The sequence below is a fragment of the Haliotis rufescens genome, unplaced genomic scaffold, assembly GCF_023055435.1.
Source record: "Haliotis rufescens isolate VD_foot unplaced genomic scaffold, xgHalRufe1.0.p SCAF_13, whole genome shotgun sequence".
In the NCBI taxonomy this organism is placed as follows: domain Eukaryota; kingdom Metazoa; phylum Mollusca; class Gastropoda; order Lepetellida; family Haliotidae; genus Haliotis; species Haliotis rufescens.
Genome location: NW_025963813.1, coordinates 16,061,758 through 16,082,255, shown reverse-complemented (window position 1 = coordinate 16,082,255; position 20,498 = coordinate 16,061,758). Strand labels below are relative to the sequence as shown.

Genomic DNA, 20,498 nt, shown 5'->3' with positions numbered 1-20,498 from the left:
AATGATGTATGAGGATATAACAAATTATTGTTTTGACAACAATATTAGTGACCAACTTCACTGGGTCATTAACAAATAGCAGCTCTTTTCTGTTTGCCAGTTACCTTACTTTCAATAACAGAAAAGTCAAACAAATATGCTCTGTCTGCATTTATCACAAAATAAATGAATTGCAAACGATTCCAAGGCAGTTGATTTGCTAACCAAATTATTGTTCTGTATTTCCATAAACCACCATTACCAGTCTACTTTCTTATTGGCTGATAAAAGAGTGGGCGGGACTTATGTTGCATTATTGCACCCCACCCTCTATTATCAAATGGTAGGTCCCTAAACATGTGGACTATTATCATTTTTATTATTTTCAAATACTTACAGCATGAATGTTGAATTGATAATTTAGTTTATCCACTGACTCATAATTCTGATAAACGATTTGTGATTTCCAATCTCTCGTGAACAAACAGTCTATATCATACTTCTAGGGCTGGCTATTGATACAGATCAAAGAGACTGATAATCATTAACTAAATATTGATAAATTTTCGATTAATATCAGAGAATTATTTGAAAGCAAATATGCAAAAAGGTCTGAAAGAGTGAGTGAGTGAGTGAGTTTGGTTTTACGCCGCTTTTAGCAATATTCCAGCAATATCACGGCGGGGGACACCAGAAATGGGCTTCACACATTGTACCCATGTTGGGAATCGAACCCGGGTCTTCGGCGCGACGAGCGAACGCTTTAACCACCAGGCTACCCGACCGCCCTTGTATGCATACAAATATAGACATTGTATAATATAAGCTATTAACACACTTCATGTCACTGGTGAGAGTTGACACATTTATGCATGGATCACTCTGTGGACGTTTAAGATATAACAAAGACAGTTGCTTTCCGTCTTTCGCCATTGACATGACTACATGATTATAACAAGTTTGTTTTGGTAAATTTAAACCTTATTTCATCCCAATTGTTTATGTGAGATGTAATCAATGACAGTATTTTCATATTGATAATCGTTAATATTTCTTCCCATCAATGATAATTCTGATTACTGATCTTTTTGCCAGCCCTATTTAACATGTCTTGTGGGAAACTGTATCCAGTAACTTCCCCGTCATTAACTGCAGCAGAAGCAAATATCGTTGTCCATTTAGCAGAAAATATGTACATTTTACAAACATTATCTGCGAGGTGTCATATCATGATGAAATGTTGTCAAACAACACGATGATGTAACACAGAGCTAACATAGATGAAGTTGTTCCACTTTTGCCTAGAAGTTGTCACACACAGTTGATAGCCAATCAAACAGCAGCATACAAAGATTCTGACCAATCAAACACAAGGTTTGATGACACAGTTCAAAGCCAAACATCATACGGATGCTGTTGTGTTGGCTTGTGACAAAATATTCGCCCACTTAGACACAGAGTGGAAACAAGTTGCTTTGCCTGACAAGGATGTCGGATCACACAACTACCCAGCTCTGTTTGATGTCACCGTGTACACACGTCGTGGTGAATATACCTCTGTGAAAAAACGCGAGGTGACATTCACTTCTCAGTCGCAGTGCGGCGCAGCAGGGTGAGAAAGTGTGGAAGATCTGCCCCGCCGTGTGAACTTGAACATGGCCCTGCCCTGTCAGACATTTCATTGAGCAATACAGGCAGCAGTGGTACAAGCCTTCAGTTGTCACCACACTAACTGATATGCTGATGCATCAACAGTCAAACTCCATGAATTAACAGACAAAATTCATTGGGTTAGACTGTTGATATAATAGACAAAATGACCCGTAAAGATCCGGGGTAGAATAGGTCATCAGCAATCCATGCCTGCTGTAAAACAAAAGCTGACTATGCTTGTCGTAAGAGGCGACTAACAGGAACGGGTGGTCAGGCTCACTGACTTGGTTGATGCATCTCATCGTATCCCAATTGCGTGGATCGACCGCGGTCATATAGATGGAATATTGCCGCGTGCGGTGTTAAACAACAAACAAACAAATAATGTACAAAAATATAATGCTGAAATAAACAATTAAATGTACATGTACCATCAGCATGCACGGACCCTCCATGATTGGGATCAACACACTGGCCGGCAGTCAAATGGATCTGCTGTTCCACTTGATCTGATTATGCTTGTTGTCTGTCATCAGGGAACTAGCTTCTCAATCCTTATCTGTATCCCAATCAGGACATACACCATCAAGCTTCCACACTCAACTCTATCTGCCAGCCAGTTCAACACAATTCCACACACCAGTTATCAGATTGTCAGTTTCTCTGTGAGTAGTATCTGGCCCAGATTCTGTCTTCTATATGTCAGTCATATAGACAGTTGTATTTTATAAAGACCAGAGTAGTATCTGTTCAAGATCCAAGGATATGTCCACTATATGCCAGTTATGTAGACAGTTGTGTTTCATAGAGATCAGTAGTATCTGTTCAAGATTCAAGGCATATGTCCACTATATGTCAGTCATATAAACAGTTGTGTTTTATGTAGACCAGTAGTATCTGTTCAAGATCCAAGGATATGTCCACTATATGCCAGTTATGTAGACAGTTGTGTTTCATAGAGATCAGTAGTATCTGGTCAAGATTCAAGGATATGTCCACTATATGTCAGTCATATAAACAGTTGTGTTTTATGTAGACCAGTAGTATCTGTTCAAGATCCAAGGATATGTCTCCAATATGTCAGTCATATAAACAGTTGTGTTTTATGTAGACCAGTAGTATCTGGTCCAAGGATATGTCCACTATATGCCAATTATGTACCATACTTTCTTGAGTGAGTGAGTATGGTTTTAAGCTGCTTTTAGCAATATTCCAGCAATATCACGGCGGGGGACACCAGAAATGGGCTTCACACATTGTACCCATGTCGGTACTTTCTTGAGTATAGTGCGCACACGAGTATAATGTGCACCCCCTCTAGCGGATTCAGTAATTTGGAGAATTCTTTTATGAATATTATGCCCAGAAAAAAATTACACCGTACCCCTTCAGCGAATTCCGGTAAACGAACGTGTGATGAGAAACTCGGTCAGTTCAAATTTGAAATTAGAGACAAAAAATTCACCAGACATGTTGACTTACCGTTTAAATTGTAGTTTTTTGTGCTGCAAGGCATTCTTTTACATCCAGGTATTAAGATTACCTTGTGTAATTTCTCGTAAACTAAGCCCCAAACAGCAATCAGCTGTACACACGTTTTCTTGGAATCTACCGGTGATTCGGTCAAGACACACCCAATTATATAACTTTACAATATTTTAATGCAAGGATTGGCAAAAATTGTATCTGAAACTATTTTTTTATCAGGAATAATATATTCCATTTTCTTGTTATTTTAGTTGCAGCTTTTACTAAATATATTTAAAATACTTATAACCCAAAGCGAAGCATCTGATGGCTATTGCCAGTTATTATTTTGCACATGGAACCAGTTTGAACAGTCACCGCCGAGGTTCCTGCGCACGTAATCGCAAGAACTACATGTTGACATAAAATCATCAAACTATAACAAATGTGACTAACGAGTCAAAGTATGGCATTTATGATATATGTATCCATTTTATGTCAACTAAAGTTTGTTTCAAGGCGTCAATAGCAGCAGTCTGACCGTGGTTGCTGTTAATAACGGTGAGTTGTGCGATCTTCACACGATTTCGCCGAAATTAATTAAAACAATATTAAAGGGAATTTTTTATACAATTTATGAAATAAGTTACAAACATAAGTTGAGATATACAAGGAGCACTTTTTATGGCCATACTGTGTAATTACATGATTAATTTGCATACTTTAGTATGGATTTGTTGACATGGTATTTCCGATGTTACGTGCTCACGGTAATGTCTTTCCGTAGGGGGAAAAAACCCATCAAACTCATTACTGTGTGTTTAATGCACACCCCCTTCTACACAGCTGTGTTTTTTTGAAAAAAAAAGTGCACACTATAAAAATACGGTAGACAGTTATGTTTCATAGAGACCAGTAGTATCAGGTCAAGATCCAAGGACATGTCCACAATATGCCAGTCATATTGACAGTTGTGTTTTATAGAAACCAGTAGTAGCTGCTCAAGTTCCAAGGATATGTCCACAACATGCCAGTCCTGTAGACAGTTGTTTTTGACGTAAATAAGCAATTAGAACTGGACCACACAGATCAGTGTTGGAAGTGTGAAGGTATGAGGAGTGAGTGAGTGAGTTGGGTTTAACGCTGCTTTTAACAGTATTCCAGTTATATCACGGCGTGTCAGCTTAATGTGGGAGGAAAGCCTGAAGTGATGCAGGTCTCAGATGTTTGCCACTTCGGTGAAACCCATGAGCACAGGCATGGTGCTGACAAACCTAGAAACATTATCGGGGTAAACCGGGATTCAAACCCACAATCATAGGTTTCTGGCAAGCCTAAGGGACGCAACTCTGCACAGCGAATCGCGGCGCCTCAGACGACTGGGCCACCCGTGCCCCCGAAGGTAGGAGGACATCAGCCAGGTCACAGATTCAGTCTGCTCTGGTTGTCCCCCACCTCTCTCAGTCGGCAGCCATTGTGACCATCCAATCATCATGAGGCTTGTAGATAATCGAACCCAGGGCTTCACCTTGGTGAACCAACACTTTAACCACAGGGCTATTCTCATCTGGAATCTATATGGGACATTGATCAATATTTCCACAATTGCCTTACCGAGTCTTCCTCTGTCCACTTTTTCTCGATGCTGCGCAGTGCTGGACTTCGGACGAGGGCTTGCAATGACTTGCCGGTGTCATACTTGTAGTCATGCAGCTGAAACACAACGTCTGTCGTCAGAAATATCGAACCATGAGGTACTCACATCAACCAAAGCACTGCATGATTTATGACTGTATTGAATATCAATGTGTGCAACATTTATGGTAGACTAAAATTGGTGATAATTTGACTCCATCAGCAATTAATATATTTGGCAGGCAATTTCTGACTTATTGTTGAACAGTTTTCCCTGTTAGTCTCAATTTTGCCTAAATGGTCCTCAAAAGGATGAAAAACACAGCAGTTTGAAAACCACATACACTTGTCAACGAATATTCCATTCCAACACATACACCTGTCAACGAATATTCCATTCCAACACATACACCTGTGATATTCCATTCTGACACATACACCTGTCAGTGGATATTCAACTCAACACATACACCTGTCAGTGAATATTCCATTCTAACACATACACGTGTCAGTGAATATTCTACACTAACACATACACCTGTCAGTGAATATTCTACACTAACACATTCACCTGTCAGTGAATATTCTACATTAACACATACACCTGTCAGTGGATATTCTACACTAACACATTCACCTGTCAGCGAATATTCTACATTAACACATACACCTGTCAGTGAATATTCTACACTAACACATTCACCTGTCAGTCGATATTCTACACCAACACATTCACCTGTCAGTGAATATTCCACTCTAACACATTCACCTGTCAGTGGATATTCTACATTAACACATACACCTGTCAGCGAATATTGTACACTAACACATACACCTGTATGTGAATATTCTACACTAACACGTACACCTGTCAGCGAATATTGTACTCTAACACATTCACCTGTCAGCGAATATTCTACATTAACACATACACCTGTCAGCGAATATTCTACACTAACACATTAACCTGTCAGTGAATATTCTACATTAACACATACACCTGTCAGTGAATATTCCACTCTAACACATTCACCTGTCAGTGAATATTCTACATTAACACATACACCTGTCAGTGAATATTCTACACTAACACATACACCTGTCAGTGGATATTCTACACTAACACATACACCTGTCAGTGAATATTGTACTTAACACATACACCTGTCAGTGGATATTCCACTCTAACACATACACCTGTCAGTGAATATTCTACACCAACACATACACATGTCAGTGAATATTCCACTCTAACACATACACCTGTCAGCGAATATTCTACTTAACACATACACCTGTCAGTGAATATTCTACTTTACACATACACCTGTCAGTGAATATTCTACACCAACACATACACCTGTCAGTGAATATTCTACTTAACACATTCACCTGTCAGTGAATATTCTACACTAACACATACACCTGTCAGTGGATATTCTACTTAACACATTCACCTGTCAGTGAATATTCTACACTAACACATACACCTGTCAGTGGATATTCTACACCAACACATACACCTGTCAGTGAATATTCCACATGAACACATACACCTGTCAGTGCATATTCTACATTAACACATACACGTGTCAGTGAATATTCCACTCTAACACATACACCTGTCAGTAAATATTCTACATTAACACATACACCTGTCAGTGAATATTCTACATTAATACATACACCTGTCAGTGAATATTCTACACTAACACATTCACCTGTCAGCGAATATTCTACATTAACACATACACCTGTCAGTGGATATTCTACACTAACACATACACCTGTCAGTGAATATTGTACTTAACACATACACCTGTCAGTGAATATTCCACTCAACACATACACATGTCAGTGAATATTCCACTCTAACACATTCACCTGTCAGTGAATATTCTACATTAACACATACACCTGTCAGTGAATATTCTACACCAACACATACACATGTCAGTGAATATTCCACTCTAACACATACACCTGTCAGCGAATATTCTACTTAACACATACACCTGTCAGTGAATATTCTACTTTACACATACACCTGTCAGTGAATATTCTACACCAACACATACACCTGTCAGTGAATATTCTACTTAACACATTCACCTGTCAGTGAATATTCTACACTAACACATACACCTGTCAGTGGATATTCTACTTAACACATTCACCTGTCAGTGAATATTCTACACTAACACATACACCTGTCAGTGGATATTCTACACCAACACATACACCTGTCAGTGAATATTCCACATGAACACATACACCTGTCAGTGCATATTCTACATTAACACATACACGTGTCAGTGAATATTCCACTCTAACACATACACCTGTCAGTAAATATTCTACATTAACACATACACCTGTCAGTGAATATTCTACATTAATACATACACCTGTCAGTGAATATTCTACACTAACACATTCACCTGTCAGCGAATATTCTACATTAACACATACACCTGTCAGTGGATATTCTACACTAACACATACACCTGTCAGTGAATATTGTACTTAACACATACACCTGTCAGTGAATATTCCACTCAACACATACACATGTCAGTGAATATTCCACTCTAACACATTCACCTGTCAGTGAATATTCTACATTAACACATACACCTGTCAGTGAATATTCTACACCAACACATACACATGTCAGTGAATATTCCACTCTAACACATACACCTGTCAGCGAATATTCTACTTAACACATACACCTGTCAGTGAATATTCTACTTTACACATACACCTGTCAGTGAATATTCTACACCAACACATACACCTGTCAGTGAATATTATACTTAACACATTCACCTGTCAGTGAATATTCTACACTAACACATACACCTGTCAGTGGATATTCTACTTAACACATTCACCTGTCAGTGAATATTCTACACTAACACATACACCTGTCAGTGGATATTCTACACCAACACATACACCTGTCAGTGAATATTCCACATGAACACATACACCTGTCAGTGCATATTCTACATTAACACATACACGTGTCAGTGAATATTCCACTCTAACACATACACCTGTCAGTAAATATTCTACATTAACACATACACCTGTCAGTGAATATTCTACATTAATACATACACCTGTCAGTGAATATTCTACACTAACACATTCACCTGTCAGCGAATATTCTACATTAACACATACACCTGTCAGTGGATATTCTACACTAACACATACACCTGTCAGTGAATATTGTACTTAACACATACACCTGTCAGTGAATATTCCACTCAACACATACACATGTCAGTGAATATTCCACTCTAACACATTCACCTGTCAGTGAATATTCTACATTAACACATACACCTGTCAGTGAATATTCTACACCAACACATACACATGTCAGTGAATATTCCACTCTAACACATACACCTGTCAGCGAATATTCTACTTAACACATACACCTGTCAGTGAATATTCTACTTTACACATACACCTGTCAGTGAATATTCTACACCAACACATACACCTGTCAGTGAATATTATACTTAACACATTCACCTGTCAGTGAATATTCTACACTAACACATACACCTGTCAGTGGATATTCTACTTAACACATTCACCTGTCAGTGAATATTCTACACTAACACATACACCTGTCAGTGGATATTCTACACCAACACATACACCTGTCAGTGAATATTCCACATGAACACATACACCTGTCAGTGCATATTCTACATTAACACATACACGTGTCAGTGAATATTCCACTCTAACACATACACCTGTCAGTAAATATTCTACATTAACACATACACCTGTCAGTGAATATTCTACATTAATACATACACCTGTCAGTGAATATTCTACACTAACACATTCACCTGTCAGCGAATATTCTACATTAACACATACACCTGTCAGTGGATATTCTACACTAACACATACACCTGTCAGTGAATATTGTACTTAACACATACACCTGTCAGTGAATATTCCACTCAACACATACACATGTCAGTGAATATTCCACTCTAACACATTCACCTGTCAGTGAATATTCTACATTAACACATACACCTGTCAGTGAATATTCTACACTAACACATTCACCTGTCAGCAAATATTCTACATTAACACATACACCTGTCAGCGAATATTCTACACTAACACATTCACCTGTCAGCGAATATTCTACATTAACACATACACCTGTCAGCGAATATTCTACACTAACACATTCACCTATCAGTGAATATTCTTCTCAACACATTCACCTGTCAGTGAATATTCTACATTAACACATTCACCTGTCAGTGAATATTCTACACTAACACATACACCTGTCAGTGGATATTCTACACTAACACATTCACCTATCAGTGAATATTCTTCTCAACACATTCACCTGTCAGTGAATATTCTACATTAACACATACACCTGTCAGTGAATATTATACTCAACACATACACCTGTCAGTGAATATTCCACATTAATACATACACCTGTCAGTGAATATTCTACACCAACACATACACCTGTCAGTGAATATTCCACATGAACACATACACCTGTCAGTGCATATTCTACATTAACACATACACCTGTCAGTGAATATTCCACTCTAACACATACACCTGTCAGTAAATATTCTACATTAACACATACACCTGTTAGTAAATATTCTACACTAACACATACACCTGTCGGTGAATATTCTACTTAACACATACACCTGTCAGTGAGTATTCTACACTAACACATACGCCTGTCAGTGAATATTCTACTTAACACACACCTATCAGTGAATATTCTACTTAACACATACACCTGTATGTGAATATTCCACTCTTAATAACACATACAGTGCAAATTGTCATGGGCAGCTTGTTATAATGTGACAACTAATTATAAATAAATTAAGCAGATATTAATCAACTGGTTGAACTGTAAGGGAAATTACATATGGCTTCATTACACCTCCAATTATTTGCTTTCATAACCTGCCAATGACATGGAACAATTTTCAAGATTTCAGAAAATTGACAGACGAATGTACGATGTATAAAGTTATCACATCCCAATTCCACATCATAGTGGATTGTTGTTGTTGAACACTGCAGTCAGCACAAGTCTAGACCAGACACTGAACCATCCTCGCTGTCAAGGTACAATGACATGCAATCTACCAAGTCACCAAGTCTGACCATCCAATCCATCTGTGACTGACAACAAGTATAGGTAGCTGGGGTCCATTTTAGACCCAGAATTCCCATATTGAGGCTGGCATGGGCTGCAAGGGGCCAATTCTAACACAGAATCGCCACAGAGACCAGAATAATCCCCACAGAGAGACCAGCACAGGCTGCAGGGGACAAATTCTAACCCAGAATCCCCACAGGGAGACCAGCACAGGCTGCAGGGGACCAATTCTAACCCGGAATCCCCACAGAGAGACCAGCACAGGCTGCAGGGAACTAATTCTAACCAGGAATCCCCACAGGGAGACCAGCACAGGCTGCAGGGGACCAATTCTAACCCGGAATCCCCACAGAGAGACCAGCACAGGCTGCAGGGAACTAATTCTAACCAGGAATCCCCACAGAGAGACCAGCACAGGCTGCAGGGGACCAATTCTAACCCAGAATCCCCACAGGGAGACCAGCACAGGCTGCAGGGGACCAATTCTTACCCAGAATCCCCACAGGGAGACCAGCACAGGCTGCAGGGGACCAATTCTTACCCAGAATCCCCACAGGGAGGCCCTATTATGATGCTAATATACATACTATATTGAGTCCAAGTTAAAGAGTTTGGTTGATATATCAATATGAAGTAACACAATTTATTAAGATATTAATTCCCTTTTCCAGCAGCATGGAAACTGTACCAGCTCCTGAGTGAGTAAGTGAGTGAGTGAGTATGGTTTTACACCGCTTTTAGCAATATTCCAGCAATATCACGGAGGGGGACACCAGAAATGGGCTTCACACATTGTACCCGTGTCAGGAATCGAACCCAGGTGTTTGGCGTGACGAGCGAACGCCTTAACCATTAGGCTACCCGACTGCCCCTTACCAGCTCCTGAAGCTGTGTGCTGAGAACAGCTTGAGGCTGCTTAGCACTGAGAAGAGAGGCCCAGTTTCAAATATTCCGAACAGTTCTTATCACCTTTCAAAACAACAACTAAATGAGAAGCTGTTTCAGGGTGATCTGATTTGCCTAAAATGTATCAAATCTCGACTCTCCTCCCCAAAGAGAAACATCAACGTTCTTGAATGAGATGGTCTTCCACAAGGAAGGATAACTCTAGGAAGTCCAGGCTCACATCTGATAATATCTGACATCAGTTAACCAGGCGACTGAACAATGAAGATTGTTTGCTATCTGTTATTCCAGTCTACAACATACACCCCACAGAACACACGCCAGTGAGATAGCGTCCACGGAATCAGAACCAATCTCCCACAATGAGTCATGGAATTCCTCCGCCAGTCAAGTCAAGACCACAATAATGGTTTCCCCTTTTACAACAAGAAATATTATGCTTGAATATTTACACAAAATATCAGTTTTTTCCATCACCACTCCGCAAGACGAAGGAGCCTAGCATGACTTCATTGGCATCACAAGAAGAAACCGGATACCCAGGAAAACCTCCGATAGTGCTGGGGTAATATTGCCAAATGATTCCTATCAAAACATGGCTGGGAGAAGGTAAAGCCTGCACAAGTGGAGAGCCGCCTGGGACTGGCACCGACTGTCAGGGGGCCTCCACTGCTGCCTGTGAGCATCCCACTGACCCCAGCACGGCACTACGGACCACCCAAGCTGACAATTACCACAACATGTTGGTCTCTTGGAAGGAGATGTACATAGGGGAGATAACTCTGCATGGACTATCACATAAGGGCCTCCGGCTTGTCTCTTCACACTGTGTTTACACTTAGCTCAGTGAATGCCAGGAAGCATCAAGCAGTATATCAAACACGCAACATTTGTGGAAGTGAATGCGCTTGGAATTACATTACCTAGTTATTTGACAGGCTTGGCAGTGATTAGTTCTTGGCACAACGGCAAAACTGGTGTCAATTATACAATGTACGTTAACAACCGTATACACTGACAATGGTGTGCATTGACTGTATTAACTGACAATGATGTATGTTAACAAGTTTATACACTGACAATGGTGTATGTTAACAATTGTATCCACTGACATTGGTGTATGTGAACAATCATATACACTGACAAAGGTGTATGTTAACAATTGTATCCACTGACAATGGTGTATGTTAACAATTGTATACACTGACAATGGTGTATGTTAACAATTGTATACACTGACAATGGTGTATGTTAACAATTGTATCCACTGACAATGGTGTATGATAACAATCAAATACAATGAAAAATGGTGTATGTTAACAATTGTATCCACTGACATTGGTGTATGTTAACAATTGTATCCAATGACGAATGTGTATGTTAACAATTGTATACACTGATATTAGTGTATGTTAACAATTGTATACACCAACAATGGTGTATGTTAACAATTGCATACACTGACAATGGTGTATGTTAACAATTGTAACCAATAACGATGGTGTATGTTAACAATTGTATACACTGACAATGGTGTATGTTAACAATTGTATACACTGACAATGGTGTATGTTAACAATTGTATACACTGACAAAGGTGTGCATTAACAACAACACACACTGAAAGTGCTGTGTGTTAACAACTACATACACTGACAATGGTGTGCATTAACAACTACATACACTGACACTGGTGTTCATTAACAACTACACACACTGAAAGTGCTGTGTGTTAACAACTACATACACTGACAATGGTGTGCATTAACTACACATACTGAAAGTGCTGTATGTTAACAATTGTATACACTGACAATGTTTTATGTTAACAATTGTAATCACTGACAATGTTGTATGTTAACAATTGTATACATTGACAATGGTGTATGTTAACAATTGTATACACTGACAATGGTGTATGTTAACAATTGTTTACACTGACAATGGTGTATGTTAACAATTGTATACACTGACAATGGTGTATGTTAACAACTACATACACTGACAATGGTGTGCATTAACTACACACACTGAAAGTACTGTGTGTTAACAACTACATACACTGACAATGGTGTGCATTAACAACTACATACACTGACAATGGTGTGCATTAACAACTACACACACTGAAAGTGTTGTGTGTTAACAATGACCATACACTGATATTGTTAACAACCGCATACACTGACAATGGTGTGGATAATTTACCATATACACTGACAATGGTGTAAGTTAACAATTGTATACACTGACAATGGTGTGCATTAACAACAACACACTGAAAGTGCTGTGTGTTAACAACTGTATACACTGACAATGGTGTGCATTAACAACTACATACACTGACAGTGGTGTGCATTAACAACTACATACACTGACAATGGTGTGCATTAACAACTGTATACACTGACAATGGTGTATGTTAACAATTGTATACATTGACAATGGTGTATGTTAACAATTGTATACATTGACAATGGTGTTTGTTAACAATTTTTTATACACTGACAATGGTGTATGTTAACAATTGTATACACTGACAATGGTGTGCATTCACAACAACACAAACTGAAAGTGCTGTGTGTTAACAGCTGTATACACTGACAATGGTGTGCATTAACAAAAACACACACTGAAAGTGCTGTGTGTTAACAACTGTATACACTGACAATGGTGTGCATTAACAACTACATACACTGACAATGGTGTACATTAACAACTACATACACTGACAATGGTGTGCATTAACAACTACACACACTGACAATGGTGTACATTAACAACTACATACACTGACAATGGTGTACATTAACAACTACATACACTGACAATGGTGTGCATTAACAACTACATACACTGACAGTGGTGTGCATTAACAACTACATACACTGACAATGGTGTGCATTAACAACTGTATACACTGACAATGGTGTATGTTAACAATTGTATACATTGACAATGGTGTATGTTAACAATTGTATACATTGACAATGGTGTTTGTTAACAATTTTATACACTGACAATGGTGTATGTTAACAATTGTATACACTGACAATGGTGTGCATTAACAACAACACAAACTGAAAGTGCTGTGTGTTAACAACTGTATACACTGACAATGGTGTGCATTAACAACAACACAAACTGAAAGTGCTGTTTGTTAACAACTGTATACACTGACAATGGTGTGCATTAACAACTACATACACTGACAATGGCGTACATTAACAACTACATACACTGACAATGGTGTGCATTAACAACTACACACACTGATAATGGTGTGAATTAACTACACACACTGAAAGTGCTGTGTGTTAACAACAACATACACTGACAATGGTGTACATTAACAACTACATACACTGACAATGGTGTACATTAACAACTACATACACTGACAATGGTGTGCATTAACAACTACATACACTGACAATGGTGTGCATTAACAACTACACACACTGACAATGGTGTACATTAACAACTACATACACTGACAATGGTGTGCATTAACAACTACATACACTGACAATGGTGTGCATTAACAACTACACACACTGACAATGGTGTACATTAACAACTACATACACTGACAATGGTGTACATTAACAACTGTATACACTGACAATGGTGTACATTAACAACTACATACACTGACAATGGTGTACATTAACAACTACATACACTGACAATGGTGTACATTAACAACTACACACACTGACAATGGAGGGCAGTAAAAACTATATTCCAATGTGTCTTAGTGAGTGAGTGAGTGAGTGAGTGAGTTGGGTTTAAAGCCGCTTTTAACAGTATTCCAGTTATATCGTGGCGTGTCAGCTTAATGTGGATGGAAAGCCCGAAGTGATGCAGGTGTTTACCACTTCGGTGAAACCCACAAGCACGGGTATGGTGCTGACAAACCTAGAAACATAATTGGGGAGAACCGGGATTCGAACCAACAATCATAGGTTTCTGGCGTGCCCAAGGGACGCAACTCTGCACAGCCAATCGTGTTGCCTTAGACAACTGGGCCACCCGTGCCCCCCCAATGTGTATTAAGAAATGTGTACAGTGACAATGGTTTGTAGTAAAAATGCCACAAGATTGGACCATCAGCCTGAAAGTGGCACAATGTATGAAGAAAACATTTTTTCAGCAAAACCAGATTCAATTTATATTAAACTATGAGCCTAAATACTTTTAAATAATCATCTTGCATCAATGTATTGTATTGTGGCAGACAATTTCTTTTTTTTCAACACTTTTTTTTGGCACAATTATTTTTTAAAAGAATCCCAGCACCCAAACACCCATCCACCCACCCCTCCAGAGTTAGACACAGGGTGTGTGTGATACATCATTATAATATATGGGAAACAATATGATGTGTATCTTTATACAATATGTTGACAAGGATATTGAAGAAGCTGGTTATGGAATAAGCTGCACTCACAATGTCCATGGCATTGATGGTTGTCTCGTCCATGGAAGCTGCCTGGCAACCGTCCTCCGTGGAGCCTCCATCACACATCCCCGCGAAGGCTGCGATACTCCTGCAACAAAACACACATTGTCGTACAGAGGCAGACATATGCATCGTGACATGTCTGGTAAAACACGACCTCAGGAGTTGGCCAGATGTGGGAGTGAGGACATGGCCTTATTGATGTATTGGCTAGATGTGGGAGTTGATACATGACTTCATTGATGTGTTGGCTAGATGTGGAAGTGATAACATGACCTCACTGACATATGCTGACCAGCTGTGGGAGTGAATACATGACCTCATTGATGTATTGGCTAGATGTGGGAGTTGATACATGACTTCATTGAAGTGTTGGCTAGATGTGGAAGTGAATACATGACCTCATTGATGTGTTGGTTAGATGCGGGAGTGGATACATGACCTCATTGACATGTTAGCTAGATGTGGAAGTGATAAAATGACCTCATTGACATATGTTGGCTAGATGTGGAAGTGAATACATGACCTCATTGACATGTGCTGACCAGCTGTGGGAGTGAATACATGACCTCATTGATGTGTTGGCTAGATGTGGAAGTGAATACATGACCTCATTGACATATGTTGGCTAGATGTGGGAGTGGATACATGACCTGATTGTTGTGTTGGCTAGATGTGGGAGTGAATTCACGACCTCGTTGACTAGATAAGTTTGATGAACCCTGAAGCACCCTGGATCTAATGGAACATTGAAGTAACGAGACTGCTATATTATAAACATTTACATGAAGACACATCTTCCTTCTTCTGTAAGGGGATAAAACCTATAACAGCCAAGATGAAGCTGGGAATGTATCTAGTATCACAAGGTAACAATGACAGCTCTCTCCTTAGCAGCGGCAGCCAGGGAATACGATCACATAGCCCCATCACCAAACACACTGTTCCACACACTCAACTATATGAAATGGATAAAACAAAGAACAAGCCACATGGCAATATCCTCCACAGAATCCTTGCTTTGCCAACCACGTCAGCTGCAATCAATTAAGCGAACAGCAGAAACATTGCCTACCACATCCGGTTACCTGCCTGGCGCTATCTAACACAATGAAAGGACAGTAAATAATTGACCCACCCTAAGAAAGGATATGCTTAAAGCAACCATCATGATACACTCTCCTTACAATTCACGACGTTAATTATGAAAGAACAAAATAGCTGTCGAGAGTGACAGTTGTATCAGATTTCTAGACCGCCAAGCCCGGTGTCAGCTTCAGAAATTACCTGAGAACAAGATGGCAGCCTCTGTTATCACACACCTGGGACCAACATCTGTGTACTACCTTGCTTGGTACTGTATACAGCTCATAAATATTCACAGAGCCATTGTGTTAATAATCATTATTATATTTTTTTTCATATTCATATCAGTACAATTATTGCTATATTTCACGTATATATATTCATGGGTTATATGCCTTGATATATTAATATAATACATATATACTCACATTTGATACAGATATTATCATCAATATTTGATGTCACTGTAATCAACTAGAGCCAAGCTTATATGCACTACTTTGGCCAAGGGGGTAAATATACCCCATGAGGGTACGAAATTTGCTCCGCTTATTGAGGTGGGTTTTTTTAACACCCCCCTGGAGTAAATTTTAAAAACATGTTCATATAACGTAACTTATCTCTCGGGGTAAATGTGTGCATGTAAACCATGCTTAAGTTATTTCCTGCCAAAAATCAATCTTTCACTCAATCATTCACTTTTCTTTTGTTTGTTTGTGTGTTTAACACTTCACTGCAATATTCAAGCTATATGATGGTGGTCTGTAAATAATCAAGTCAGACAATCCAGGGATTAATATCATGAGCATTGATCCAAGCAATTGGGATCGATGACATATATCAACAAAGTCAGCGAACCTGACCACCCAATCCCATTAGTCGCCTCTTTCGACAAGCATAGTCGCCTTTTACAGCAAGCATGGGTTGCTGAAGACCTATTCTACCCCAGATCTTCAGTGGGCGTCAATATAAGCAGTCTGTGAAGTTATTATTGTTGACATATATATTTATATGAATTGGCTTCAATATTTTTTGCATTTATGTAGGCATAAACTTGCAAAATTCTGCTATGTTTATGTTTATACCTCCATAAATGCAAAAGATATTGAAGTCAAGTCCAACACTACGTCTAATAAGTTTGTTTGTTTATTGATTAATGCTGAACTCAGCAATAATTCAGCTATATGACAGCGGTCTGTAAATAATCGAGTCTGAACCAGGCAATCCAGTGATTGACATCAATAGCATCAATCCACGCAATTTGGATATGATGACATGCATAAAACCATGATGCTGTTAGTCGCCTGTTACAACAAGCATATTCGCCTTTTACGGCAAGCATGGGTTGCTGAAGACGTATTTTACACAGGATCTTCATGGGTTCCTTATAAGTAGAGATTGGTAAATTAAAAAGATAAAAATTCAGGAGGGCCTGAGATTTACAGTGCATGAGTGAGTGAGTGAGTGGACCAGGCAAACCAACGTGACACGCCATCAGTCCACTTATGGGTCCCCACTGACTAAAGCAGCCAAGACACAGACAGACCTCCAGACATAGCTACTGTTATGTAATATGTAACTTCTGCCATGAAATAACGTCAATGTAATAACTTCAACATGTAACAACCACTGCTATGGAATAACTGCAATGAATTAAACACTGCAATGGAGAAACTTCAATGTAATAACCACTGCAAAGCAATAACAGAGCTGTAGATAAACTGTGTATTTGCGTAAAATACGCACTGAAAACGGAATTATGCAGACAAATCAAATCCATAGCATATCAAATATGCAACAAAAACTTTTAATAACACTAATGCAAATATTACAACTTTTCGTAAAAATGATTGCGTGTCTGCCAATCGCGAAATTCATTAACCAACAGTTGGATTCAGTAAAATACTTGTATACTTCTATTCATTTGATTTAAAATGAATTACAGGGCCTGTTACAAAACAGGTTCTCAAGTCAAAATGTATAAATGTAAGGAAACGTGTGTAAAAAAATAATTGAATACCCAATCAAAATCAAACCCATGGGTAAAATAACTAAAAGCTTATCTAGAGCTCTGTCATAAGCACTACAACTTCAGAACCCCTTCCAAGGACCGGAGACCAGGTTGCGACTTCACCCACCTTGCTGCGCGGAGGTACATGATGAGATCACCGTCCATGACGCACAAAGGCTGCCATTTGAGATCTTCATGCTTATCACAGCTCTCCGGCATGTCGGGTGGGCGCACATCCGGCTTATACTCCGGCAGTCGAGCCTGGGGAGACAAAACACATGTCAGATAGGGGGAGACAACCCACATTAGGGGAGACAACCAACAAAGTCAGATAGGGAGAAACAACCAACAGTCAGATAGGGGGAGACAACCAACAAGGGATGACACACGGATGTCATTAAAGGAGGCAATACAAGGGGTGACACACAGATGTCATTAAAGGAGGCAATTCAAGGGATGACACACAGATGTCATTAAAGGAGGCAATTCAAGGGATGACACACAGATGTCATTAAAGGAGGCAATTCAAGGGATGACACACGGATGTTATTAAAGGAGGCAACACAAGGGGTGACACACGGATGTCATTAAAGGAGGCAATACAAGGGGTGACACACGGATGTCATTAAAGGGGGCAACACAAGGGGTGACACACGGATGTCATTAAAGGGGGCAACACAAGGGGTGACACACGGATGTCATTAAAGGAGACAACACAAGGGGTGACACACGGATGTCATTAAAGGGGGCAACACAAGGGGTGACACACGGATGTCATTAAAGGAGGCAATTCAAGGGGTGACACACGGATGTCATTAAAGGAGGCAACACAAGAGGTGGCACACGGATGTCATTAAAGGAGACAACACAAGGGGTGACACACGGATGTCATTAAAGGAGGCAACACAAGGGGTGACACACGGATGTCATTAAAGGAGGCAATTCAAGGGGTGACACACGGATGTCATTAAAGGAGGCAAAACAAGGGGTGACACACGGATGTCATTAAAGGGGGGAACACAAGGGGTGACACACGGATGTCATTAAAGGAGGCAAAACAAGGGGTGACACACGGATGTCATTAAAGGGGGGAACACAAGGGGTGACACACGGATGTCATTAAAGGAGGCAAAACAAGGGGTGACACACGCATGTCATTAAAGGGGGGAACACAAGGGGTGACACACGGATGTCATTAAAGGAGGCAAAACAAGGGGTGACACACGCATGTCATTAAAGGAGGCAACACAAGGGGTGGCACACGGATGTCATTAAAGGAGGCAACACAAGAGGTGACACACTGATGTCATTAAAGGAGGCAATTCAAGGGGTTGCACACGGATGTCATTAAAGGAGGCAATTCAAGGGGTGACACACGGATGTTATTTAAAGGAGGCAATTCAAGGGGTGACACACGGATGTCATTAAAGGAGGCAACACAAGGGGTTGCACACGGATGTCAGTAAAGGAGGCAATACAAGGGGTGACACACGGATGTCAGTAAAGGAGGCAATACAAGGGGTTGCACACGGATGTCAGTAAAGGAGGCAATACAAGGGGTGACATACGGATGTCATTAAAGGAGGCAACACAAGGGGTGACACACGGATGTCAGTAAAGGAGGCAATACAAGGGGTGACACCAGGATGTTATTTAAAGGAGGCAATACAAGGGGTGACCCACGGATGTCATTAAAAGAGGCAATACAAGGGGTTGCACACAGATGTCATTAAAGGAGGCAATACAAGGGGTGGCACACGGATGTCATTAAAAGAGGCAATACAAGGGGTTGCACACGGATGTCATTAAAGGAGGCAATACAAAGGGTGACACACGGATGTCATTAAAGGAAGCAACACAAGGGGTGACACACGGATGTCATTAAAGGAGGCAATTCAAGGGGTGACACAGGGATGTCATTAAAGGAGGCAACACAAGGGGTGACACACGGATGTCATTAAAGGAGGCAACACAAGGGGTGACACACGGATGTCATTAAAGGAGGCAATTCAAGGGGTGACACACGGATGTCATTAAAGGAGGCAATTCAAGGGGTGACACACGGATGTCATTAAAGGAGGCAAAACAAGGGGTGA

At 39.9% G+C, this 20,498-nt stretch overlaps 1 protein-coding gene across 12 annotated transcripts in view; it reads right to left on the bottom strand.

Moving 5' to 3' along the window:
- LOC124122540 (arginine-glutamic acid dipeptide repeats protein-like) overlaps positions 1–20,498 on the bottom strand; it is a 173,778-nt gene that overhangs the window by 62,908 nt on the left and 90,372 nt on the right. For all 12 annotated transcript variants that reach the window (XM_046485593.2, XM_048394240.1, XM_048394242.1 and 9 more), the window contains 3 exons: positions 18,530–18,663; positions 15,294–15,393; positions 4,714–4,812 (listed from right to left, as the gene is read on the bottom strand). In XM_046485593.2, coding sequence (XP_046341549.2) covers positions 4,714–4,812; positions 15,294–15,393; positions 18,530–18,663 — 333 coding nt within the window. The remainder of the gene's footprint in view (positions 1–4,713; positions 4,813–15,293; positions 15,394–18,529; positions 18,664–20,498) is intronic.